Source organism: Hyalella azteca, unplaced genomic scaffold (genome assembly GCF_000764305.2).
Source record: "Hyalella azteca isolate HAZT.00-mixed unplaced genomic scaffold, Hazt_2.0.2 contig13440, whole genome shotgun sequence".
NCBI classification, from domain to species: Eukaryota; Metazoa; Arthropoda; class Malacostraca; order Amphipoda; family Hyalellidae; genus Hyalella; species Hyalella azteca.
In genome coordinates, this window is record NW_025943363.1 from 193,499 (window position 1) to 206,046 (window position 12,548).

Sequence of the window (12,548 nt, forward strand, 5' to 3'; positions counted from 1 at the left end):
AGGGCGAGCTGCCTGCTGACGTCTCACCACAACGAACGCGGTGTGCAGAAAATGAGGGAATTCTCTGAGATTGGACCGAACAGAATGTTTGAATGTCCTACATAATACGTGGTATATTTTCGACCAAATTTATTACCAGGAAATTAATTAAATTAACGCCAGAATACTTCTATATGAATATTTAGTGAATTAGCTGAGATGACAAATAAATCCACGAAATCATCACCACTGTTATTTTTTTCAGGACAGCGACCTATTTGTACGAGTATTTAGAAGTAACAATTTGCGAAACACAATCTGTTGTGTACCGACTTCATTCGAGAATTAATTTGTATGTAAGAAATCAATGAAGGAAAATAATGGCACTGAAGATACCTTACCAACGTATAAACCTACGTATTTGTTGCATCACTGACCGGTCGATATGTCGTGGATGTGGCAACGCCGCTGCCATGTCACGTTGCCTGGAACGTGCACAAGCGTGTCTCAGGTTCAGGCGCAACATCAAGCAGCGTTCATCTCGTGATTGCATTGATTGCATGGGTCTTATTTCTATTACTGTGGACACCCATAACATCTAACTCAGATTCGCGTTGAGTTAATTTCTTTCATATTCTATTCAGTATTCTTCTTGAATTACCACCTTTAAAGAATAATGCGAATTTTATTTACAGTACCTATTTTTTTCAATCTTGTTCAAATATTCACGATGCACTCCTTGAGTTCCTCCTTTATTCACCTTGAGTTAACATAATTTAAATGTCATTCTGAATTTACATTGAATTCCCATATTTTAAATCGCATCCATTATTCACCCTGACTTGACCTCCGGTCATCTCATTATTTATTCACGTCGAGTTAATATTATTTGCATTTCATTTAGGAATATTCAGCTCTGCAGCTCAGGATTGGCCGTAATCTTGATCTTGCTAGTACGCACGACAACAACAGGCGGAACTGTTAAGAACTGTTATTGAAAAATCGGTTGTTAATTTTATTTTATCTATTACTTTTTCAGATAACCCGTCGGTCTTGTTTGTCGTGGATAGAGAAATTTTAGGCTGGTGCATTTAAAATTACATGGATTACTTATGAACTTGAGTTCAGACTTTATAATTGATAGCAGGTCAGTCTATAGTTGGCAAGTGGGGCAACCTGCATGACTTCATCGAGGTCGTTGCATAGATTTGCGTGTCAATTATTCTTCATCATTATTTTTTCAAATGTATATTCATGGATCAGTATTATACTCGTATCATATAACGCCTTCTTCAAGAGGTGGGAATTCTTTGAATAATAAATTTTCTGTACAGAATTGAAATGGATTACCAGTAAAGTCGATGTCACTAACATGAGAAAGATGTACCAGTCGAAGAGTTATGAAGTATTGGTCCTGTCACTATTTTAAAATTAACTCGGCCATAAATAGAGTTATTGCCGCTAGTTGTTGTTAGGTGACTCATAGTTACGTATAGACTTATAGTTAAGGTTTATTTTTTATAGTTAGGCCATCATGGGTTTTAGTTAATATGGTAATTTTAATCAGCAAAAATGTACTATAGCTACCGACTGGTTTTTATTTAGGGCCAATGTCATACAATGAAATGTCATTTTTAGGGCCAATGTCATACAATGAAAGCTTTTTTTCACAGATTTGAGTGCTTTATATATCCTGTATTATTATTGTCTTCATTACGTCTTGAAAATCGTGCCCCAATTTTACGTCTTATCTAACTTGCGTTTTGAGGTACAATATTTTGTCTCAATGAGTGAGAGGAACGAGCTCCCGCCTATGGCAACTTCAAGTGAAGAGCCTCAGGCGCCGCCAACGACACAGGCAGCAGTTTCCCGCGGGCCGCGCCAGCGACAGGACAGTTTGGACGTCGTCTTGAGCAGATCCATGGTAGCTGAGCGGGTAATGCCGGCTAGGTTTTCGTCAAATTACCACGCCATGCAGTCCATGCCGATGGTAGCAAACAAAATTCTTACCGGAACAATGATAATGACTGACCCAAATGCAATGACCCACATGACGATGTTTGGGGACTACAAACTGCCAGGGAAATCTCTCATCCCGCCGAGCATGATGCAGGTTAGATCGATGTATGCAGACATCAAGAGTATACAAGGACGAGGCAGTCTTGACGATCAGATGTACACAATGCAACCCATGGTAACCGATGGCTTAGTTTTACCTGGAGGAATGCTTACACACCCGTTAATGACTTCTAAATCTTCTATGGTCAAGGATGACATGATGACGGGTATAACTATGATCAGTGGTAAGCCGCTCTCTGGCAGAGTGATGGTGGGGAATGCACGCGCGGTCACCACCCGCGCGGCCACAACAGACAAGACCAGCCCTACCAAAACACCCAACTGCGACCGTGTCCTACAAAACCGTCCGCCCGAGGATCGAACGATTCCGTGTCCGAAAATAATCGGACCCTCCGTTGCATCAAAGCCCCATGGCATGGGAGATAAGCATCCACTTTCAAAACTTCGTCAAATTGATAGAATGACCGCTTCCAGATATGCCAGCGAGCAGTCCCAAGGTCCTTCATCGGATAAAAAGATTCCTGACAATCACAAGACTCAATTTAAAAGCTTCCCTGAAAACAGCTCTCGAAATCTCAAAGAAGAATTTGTAGTAAACACTAATGATTCATTGGGAAAAAATATCCAGTCTGCCGAACGCGAATCAGAATTCGTCTTCGGTAGAAATCCGAAGTTTGGCAGCGAAGATTTCGGAACTTCTACAGTCGACTCAATGGCACTAGATCGGACCAAATCCCCAGGCCAAAACTCTTCTTTTGGCCTCAAGATGTCGCCGAATAAAACAGTATCCCCAGTGATGAGATCCACCCATCGTACCATATTGGGAGACAATAACTTGGCACAACCTGAGTGCAGTGGGTCTAGCGGTCCAAGCATGTCTTCAGAGAAAAATAGTTCGACCATCAAAGTTCGTTCGGGGAAGCACATTGTTCATTGGTTCCGTCGAGGCCTTAGGCTACACGACAATCCCGCTCTCAGAGACTCTATATTCAATTGTGAAACATTTCGCTGTATATATATTCTCGACCCGTGGTTTGCTGGCTCCTCTAATGTGGGAGTCAATAAGTGGAGGTGAGTTGATTTGATTCGATAGAAAATTTTGAGCAATCTCATATATTACTCTATGAATATGATTAGAAATATAAATTACACGATGAATATGATTAGAAACGACGAATATGTAATAACTGTTGCCCTTAATTATTTCAAACAATTATTTTTTAAGAATTAGCGATCAGTAAATGAACTGGAAGCAACAAATTTTACAATCAGAACAAAAGTCATGAGTGTTCCTTGAATTTTTGTTTTTGTATAGGCAAGTTTTCGTATGAGAGTATCGGCAATACTTCAAACTCAGAAGGAGTAACATTACTACAATGTAACGGAAGAAAATTCCGGAAAATAATTCGAATTTATTGTGTCACAATGTTCGTGGTCCATTTGAGTGCATACCAAAAAATATTGCCTCTATTCAATAACGGTGGTGATCTTAAGCAGTATCGTGATATATGGTAATAATTTTAAACCAGATCAGCCGCTAAACTTTTTTTTTAATTTTTTTTTCTTTTTCTCTCTTCTTCTTCTTGCCACACATTTCCTACGACACACAGCAATCCCCCAATTGTGGCCTTTTCCTGTGTGTATCATTAGTGTTTAAAACAATCTTACATTAGTTTTACCTAGCCAAAAAACCCTAACATAACCTAACCGAACTGAACACAGCCTGACATATCCTAACCTGTCCTAACCTAGTCTTACCTCACTTAACCTTACTTCACCTAACCTTACCTTGCCTAACCTTACCTANCAATTTTCATGAGATTCTAACGTTTGAGCTCCTGGGAAAAACGGCTCGAGTGAAAACTTTGACCTCAAACCCCCCTGTACGTGATTATACAGCAGCAGCATATCAAAAGTGGAGAGTATAAGTTTAGCGTCCGCTTCGCTGGCTGTAGGCACACAGAAAGTGAGCCGCTCCTGCCGAATCAAAAGTGGAGAGTATAAGTTTAGCGTCCGCTTCGCTGGCTGTAGGCACACAGAAAGTGAGCCGCTCCTGCCGAACAAGAAGATAATATGCAAAGTAAAAATTAAGGGTAAAACCAGTCATCGGAACATTAATAATGCTGAATCCAGTTCTCTGATATTATTTTAATTAATAAAGAATATAACATTAATATTGTCGGCTCGCGAGAGTCAGACAGGAACCATTTATTCTATACCTTCTACTGCCCTTTTGTCATCATGTGATTTGTTTGGGCGCCAGGTTCCTCCTTCAGTGTTTGGAAGATGTCGACAACTCCTTGCGTAATCTCAACTCCCGTTTGTTTGTGGTACGAGGGCAGCCTGCCAACGTACTGCCTCAACTTTTTAAGGTGAGAGCTCTATTTAACCTTCTCAATCAATTTTATAGCAATAGGCCATTCTAATACGAAAAATTTCTCATTGCAGTTACCATAACACTTTATGAAATTAGGCAATTTGTCACGTTCAGGCTTGAAACTGAAGTTCCAATGTTCCTCTATGTTTTGTTCGTAAATTTCAGGAATGGAACACGACTGTGCTGAGCTTCGAGGAAGATCCTGAGCCCTTCGGCCGTGCGCGGGATGCCAGCATCATCGGCATCGCCAGGGAGATGGGAATCGAGGTTGTCGTACGCACATCCCATACGCTCTACAAGCTGGACGAGTGAGACTTGAGTCGTCAGTTCGATAGACGTGATTTGCATGATATTTTTAGAATCGTTTTGCAAGGTTTAATACTTTATTTACGCTTGAAGTAACTTCTTTAATTATATTTGTTATTTTAGGCCTTGCACCTAGAGTTACCGTCAGTATATAGGATAAGAGTACAACAGCAAATACTGGTCTTGGTTGATCGATACGATACAAGTTATTCGTTATCTCCGATTCTGGATAAGTTGTCCACAGGAAAATCGACTTTACCTAGAAGGTTGACTGTGCTGCTGCACAGTGAGCAACAGCCAATACAAGTTTTTTTTAGCTGAACTGAAATTATTTACCCGATGCATCCAGCCGCTGCGAATCAAGTAGTGAAAACGTAATACCGATTCAACAATCAAAATTTAATCATTTTTTTACATTTATGGCACAAATCGTGCACTAATTGACAATTATTTATACTTTTACTATAAAATTTATATTACATAACTAACTTTCGCTCAGAATAATCGAGAAGAAGGGAGGGAAGCCGCCTCTGACGTACAAGACGTTCCAAAACATCCTGGCTATGATGGACCCTCCGCCTGCTCCTGTGCCACCTATCGTGGCGGGTGATCTGCAGCACGCGTTCACACCCATCCAGCCCGACCACGATGACAAGTATGGCGTGCCCAACCTCGAACATCTTGGTGAGGCTCAACAAACACCTACATCATTTTATGCTTCCCTAATTTCTTGTCTTTATTAATGACTTCCTCCCGTTCTAAGATTTTTTTTGTTGTCTTAATTCATAACTTGTACAAGTAATGAATAAAGGAGGCTAGCTTGGACAAATCAAATGCAGTGTTATTTCTATTTTTAATGAAACACCATTAAATCGAAATTCTGCCGCGGATACACCATGCCTGACACATCGAGCAACAGTCGAAAGGTTCCAGTATTTTCTTTCAACTCATTTTCATGTCATCATTGATCATCGATCTTGATTGCTGAGTGTTTCCCTTGCTGGTAACTTTTAATCGCAGTTTGAGAATAGATAAATATAATAGGCATGCAAGCTTTTTGAGCTTGAGCGACTCGAGCATGAAGCACAGACTTACTATGGCTTATAATTAGGATAGGGACCCATGAGACGCATGCTTAGGTTTTAAACTTTATTCGTTTATTTTATTGAATGATACGCTGAATGTTCATTCTGTTCTGTTCGAACTTTCGAAACGTTCTGTTCGGACTTTTCGGCTGTTGAGCGATATTTTTCATGGATAGATTCAAGGGAGCATAATTTCAGAAACCTTCGGTATCAAAATTAATCAGATTTTGGATGCAGGCTTTGAAACGGAACAGCTCCCGCCGACTGCGTGGAAGGGCGGTGAGACGGAGGCACTTCAGCGTCTCAAACACCACCTGGAGCGGAAGGCTTGGGTGGCCTCCTTCGGCCGTCCCAAGATGACGCCGCAGTCGCTCTTCGCCTGCCCTACAGGACTCTCCCCTTACCTTCGCTTTGGCTGCCTCTCAGCTCGAAAATTTTACACTGAACTCAATGAACTTTACACTAAGGTATATACGTACATGACCACTATTAATTGAGAAATAAATTGTACAAAAATCTTTTTAGTCACGTATCAACTTTCCACTCACTCGAAACATTTTTATCCACAGCCCGGTCAATTTTTAAACCCATTTCACGAGTAAATAGTACGAGTAATTAGCTTTTCAGTTGCGAAATGATTAGTAGAGTGATATACCTATGAAAGTGTTAAAAATTATATTAAACACTTCTAAACCAATGCATCTTCACCACTACATTTATAGCGCAGTAGAAGCATTGCACTAAGGGACCTCAAGAAATTGAGTGCAATAAAAATCTACACGGTAAACAATTTGCTCGTTTCAACATCGTAGCTTAATACTTAATACAGGTAGCGACTGAATGCCTATTGAGTTAAGAGGGATATTGAAAAAAATTAATTAATTTGGATATTTTTTCCCCCAGATCAAAAAAGTACCTGCACCAGTTTCGCTTCACGGCCACCTACTTTGGCGGGAGTTTTTCTACACGGCTGCCACGAACAACCCAAAATTCGATCACATGAAAGGCAATCCAATCTGCGTCCAGATACCGTGGGACAAGAATCCTGAGGCCCTGGCGAAATGGGCTCATGTGAGTCAATAATTTATGTATATTGAACTTTATTTTACTCTTGTCGAAATATACTTAACTGAATCTAGATTTTAATTAAAGAGAAAGTGGGTTCAAAATAAATGAGTAAGCGAATATTAACTAATTACAGTGCTAATAATATTATTAGCACAGAATAGGTGCCAGACATCAGAGTATTTTTTATGTTCGGAGCCAGCGTATTAATTGTTTCTTGATCAATTTCTGTATAAAAGTATACATCTCTGATATTTTTAGGGCCAAACTGGCTTTCCGTGGATCGACGCGATCATGACTCAGCTGCGCGCGGAGGGTTGGATCCACAACGTGGCACGGCACGCGGTCGCCTGCTTCCTGACGAGGGGCGACCTCTGGGTGTCGTGGGAGGAGGGCATGAAGGTACTGGCCGGCGCAAATCTGTTTTTTAGCGCATTTTCTCATTTATGGAAAAATGCACTATTGTGCTCGCCATGTCCGTCTATCCGTCCGTCCGTCTGTCTGTCCGTCCGTGACTTCACGTTTTCGTTGACGAGAAAATGCGCTCTCTGTCACTCACTGCAGTGAGTACTGAGTTATATTTTTTTAAGTTTATTTTAAGAGTCAGGTGATGAAATTCATTTTCTACTGATGATTATTACCATGTGACACGATTTTAGATCTTCTGTGAACAAGTCACGAAAAATTCAAAAATCGGTGACAGGCCACATCAGGGCCTATACTTTCAAAGAAGTTAAGAGATCGTAAGCTCATTCGCCAATCATTGACGGCCTTTCGAGCTAAATCCACCAATCATAGACAAGAAAATAGAGCGTAGGTACTTACGTTCACTTGACGAGTTATGAAAATATGGCCCCTAGCCTACTCTTTAGCGCCGACATCACTATGTTATGTTATGTTATGTCTGGGGGTCGAAAAACTTTATTACACGTAGTTTTGTACGGCGAATATGCCTCATTATATACCGTATTGAAAAATTTTCCAAGAAGAAGATTAAGAGGACAATGTTTTATCAGGAGATGGTAGCCCTGTTTTTAATTCTTGTGAATCGTGGTTTATAACATAGATGTTCGATAACATACTCACTTACCGATGAAACGATCCTTGCTAAAATTCAGAAAAGAGTAATTAATTTATTTACGTAATTATTACGTAATTTACGTAATGATCAGATATTAATAAAAATAACAGATATTTTTGCGCATATAATGTGCACTGTCTATGGAGCAAACTTCGGTCATCGGAACTGACTGTAGGAGTAAGAATTATTTTCTCTATGGAAATCCATTTTGAGCTCAGCCCATGTGCTGTTTTTGGTTGGATTATTCTCTATTCATTTATCGAACACATGTAACTTCGGAAGAACATGATGCCTTTAAGAACTCGCATGTACTCATTATGATTGTTTACTATCCTTTCGAGGACACTAAAAAACTATTCACTTAAATGATACATAAAATTGTGAGCATTGTTTTTCCACCTAATTTGATCCGTGGTTCAAACTAAAATGATCCGAATTTTCTTGTATCACTCTTATGTTTTCATAATTACTTAATCTTGATCAAACAATAGTTTACTTAATTAGATTTCAAATATAAATTTGGAATAACAATAATTTTGATGTGGGGAATCCTCTCTTGTACTTGAATCCATTGATCTTCTGGCAACACATTCCGAGACTTTATAGAAATGAGCGCATCGTTGAAATAAACATTTTTCAAAATATTTCAATTACTAGAAACATTCGACCCTTCTTAGAGCGAGCTAATGCAAATAATTTCATCCCATACTAAAAATAATGGAAATTAATGGTGATTGAAAAATAATTTTTTTATAAGTCAATACATCTCTTGTTTTCGTTGTTTTTCACCAGCAGAGCTCCCGTGGTGTAGTGACGTAAATCACGCTGACGCCGGCGACAAAAAGAGAGCTTTTTCAACTCATTACTTCATCAAATTATCAACATTGAATTAGAATAAAGACCAAATTACGCAGTGGTTGAATTTGCATTTCTACTCACAGGTATTTGACGAGTTGCTTCTGGACGCCGATTGGTCAGTGAATGCGGGATCGTGGATGTGGCTGTCGTGCTCCTCCTTCTTCCAGCAGTTCTTCCACTGCTACTGCCCTGTGCGCTACGGCAGGAAGGCTGATCCCAACGGCGACTTTATACGGTTAGTGGACTGTCCCGACCATAAATATTGCAAAGTCCGCCGTCAGTCATGCATTGCACAGTCCGTCATCAGTCATGCATTGCACAGTCGATCGCCAGTAATGACCATAGACATGGCGCAGTCAGTTGTCCGTCACGATCGTAATCATTGCACAGTCTATCGTCAGTTAAAACAATAGACATTGCGCAGTTGGTCTCCAGTCGACCATCACTATCACGACTTGTCAAATTCAATGATGAAAGACGACGATTAACTTACTTACTCACGGATGGTCACGACTTGATAAATTTCGTACTGCAGCAAGTTTATTGGGTATAAATAGGAGTGCATTGGCTATAAGGATTTAATACGCGGAATATTAAATCTTGAGACCCCAGGAATGGATTCTTTTACACCGGTCGAGCGGTAGCACCTCATCCGAAAAATAGCTGTCTTATAATAACGATATACTCATTCCTCAATTGTACAACCTCGATCCGACACATATGCTGCTACCATTGCTATCTCATAATGCCAGATAAACTTGCTATCAGGCTAAAAAATGAATGGAAAATGGTGAAAAAAAACTTGTCGAAAGTGCTAGTGAAGACTTACAAATTTTTTGGCTAGCAGAACCTACTTGCCGGTTCTTAAGAACTTCCCGACGAAGTACATCCACGAGCCATGGATGGCGCCGGAGAGCGTGCAGAGCAGCGCGCGCTGCATCATCGGACAGCACTACCCGCTGCCGATGGTCGACCACGCCACGCAGTCCCAGACAAACATCGAGCGCATGAAGCAAGTCTACCGCCAGCTCGCCCACTACCGAGCCACCAGTACGTTACCAACATGAATCTTATTTTTTACTTCCATGTTATACGCATGAATAACGCTGCCCGAGTTTAGTTTTTAACTGATAATTTGTTCGCCCGCTACCGAGCCAGCAGTACGTTACTAATATGAATCTCATTTCTTACTTCCATGTTATAATATCGCTGCCCGAGTTTAATTTTTAAGTGAAAGTTTTCTGTATGATGTTCGTTGTTTGTGAATATGATTTATTTACATATATAATTTGAACTACTGTATATTATATTTATGAATATACCTGAGTATGATTAAATTGTGTAATCTCTCCATAAACATTCATAACATATTAGATTGGTTGAATTTAATAAATCGTACGTAATTATGAGCACAAGCACAGATCATAGTTGAAGGACGATCTTGAATTCAGCATTCGTTGTAAAATGAGTAGCTGTTTGAAACCAAAATGCGCGCGTCAACCACTTGAAGTATTCATACGATAAATAAATATGAAAACTGATGTGAAGCAGCTGTTCACTTATATTAAATCTGTTACAGTGTCATCAAGGTCCGGTGGAGATTCGAAATCACGCTGCAAGCATCAACAGACTTCAGCTCCCAACAGGAGCCTCTGCAGCAATCGCGTTCTTACAACTGTTTAAATAGTAACAGGACTTTAATTAAGTTAGGATTGGGTTAACAACAATCAGCGGTTCCAGAGCATCGGTAACATGGAAAGATTTCATATGCTTGTATTAAGCTACTCTGGAACACTCATCATTCAATTCTGAAACAAGAATTTTTTCACACTATCTGATTACTGGAAACAAAAATGGGAGATGTGGTTAAATAAAACTAGATTTTTTTCGATTGGATTATCCATTAAAAGTGGGTATGGCGTTTTTTGATGTACGGAAATTTGTCCTGTTAGTCCACAGTCAAGAATAACTCTGAAATGTGGTGATTAATTACTTTAATTATGAGTTGAGTCGCTCGGGGGGCTGTTGTATTGCTTTCTCCCTCTGTTGTATTTCACCTCAATTTGTGGGCGATTTATTTTCCCGTACAGCAAGAAGGATGAAGATTCCTGTAGGAATGAAACCATCTAATGTGACCTTAACTATGAGATAGAATGTTTTAGGAAATTAAAATTTGTGCAAATACCAAATTTACCGGATTAACTTTTGTAAAATAATAATGCCAGAATGTTTGTCGCAGTATCAACGGCTTACCTGAAATTAATTGGACGTTTAAACATCAGGCTTCTTAGAATATAAAGAATGTTATTTAAGCGCTCCAGTGGAGCTGAAATGTTAGATGATAAATTCAATAAAACCCTTTACTTCTGCCGTGTCTGTGTCGTTACCTGCTGGAGGTTGTAGCGAGGGCTTCTTGGCAGTCATCGTGGGTCTGGTAGAGGCCAACATACCGCCTGCCCCAGAGAGCGACTTGATATTATAAGATAACTTGTCAAACATCGGAAAACCTTTGATTATATTAGGACGGAAATGAAATAACTATACTAAGCAACCATATTGTATTAGCAGAGAGGTTTTTATATTGAAAACAGTGTTATCAATAAAATTCAAAGAAGAAAAATTCAAGTAAATAGCGTGAAGAAGAGACGTTTATTGCGGAATATATTATATATAGTAATGAATGTGAAGCACTTAACTTCCATACGACATGATGCATGGTAGCTCTCAACTTGAGGACTTGCCCGGTCAGTGGTCAGTGGCTGAAAATTTTGTAGCGCAGCTTGTTAATTTTCAATCGCATCGTTAAGTGTCCATTTTTTTAGAACAAACACCATGCGGACTAAGTGTGTGTTATCGCTTGATGCTTCCTGGTATGTATATGCCAGATATATCCTTAAAGTTGTCGTATATGTTAAACCCCGATGAGGCATTACATGGGGGTATTTCTTCTGTGTGTTATTTCAGTTCAAGTTGCAATTATTGTACCGCAACTCTCGAACTGTGTTCATACAGAACATTTTTTCCAAGTCTGTGGAACGTGTTAGATATATTTTTTGGTGCTACAACCGTTCGTGATTGGGTAAAATCGACACACGTTTTTACGTGTGAAATTATCTGTTATATAACTACAAATAACAACAATATAATATTATAATATTATATTGTTGTAAAATATTGTTGCCATGAGCCGATATACAATATATTTGGTATTTATAATTAAACGAAAAGGAATTTTGCAAGTGACCTAAAAAGAAAATAATTGACCATAATAAATTAGACAAAGAGATGTTACTTAGGCAGTGGACGGGTTTCGTCAATTGTCGACTTGCCCGGGAACGCGATTCGAAGTGTCCTGCAGCGCTGCACTTGAGAGACAAGTTTACTATATAATCTAGGATACACTAACTGTCGTTCATGTTATTCATGTCTTAATGTCTTATAATAACACCTTTAGTCAGAGCTATTATAGATATATTATTATATTATTTAAGAGCTATTACCACAAGAATCAATTAAATATTTCTATCTTTGAATGGGTTTCAAAAACAGCCTAATCATAGCTTTAAACATTATTTCTACGATAACTGGAAATGAATGTGTAAACAAAGAATTTGCAAGTTAAAACATTTGACAATCATGACGAGACGGGACAATCAAGATCATGTGCTATTTGTAGATATAAAATAAGAGATCGATAACCTATCCTCGATCGATTTCT

General features: G+C 39.2%; 1 protein-coding gene across 1 annotated transcript; it reads left to right on the top strand.

Annotated features, from left to right (window-relative positions):
• Positions 1 to 1,866: 1,866 nt before the first annotated feature.
• LOC108677734 (cryptochrome-1) lies at positions 1,867 to 11,971 on the top strand. Its single transcript, XM_018166003.2, has 10 exons — positions 1,867 to 3,129; positions 4,322 to 4,430; positions 4,601 to 4,743; positions 5,241 to 5,425; positions 6,064 to 6,293; positions 6,730 to 6,897; positions 7,153 to 7,293; positions 8,914 to 9,065; positions 9,678 to 9,880; positions 10,410 to 11,971. The coding sequence occupies exons 1-10, from the start codon at positions 1,901 to 1,903 to the stop codon at positions 10,511 to 10,513; spliced, it is 2,664 nt and encodes an 887-aa protein (XP_018021492.2). The 5' UTR covers positions 1,867 to 1,900; the 3' UTR covers positions 10,514 to 11,971.
• The last annotated feature ends 577 nt before the right edge of the window (positions 11,972 to 12,548 follow it).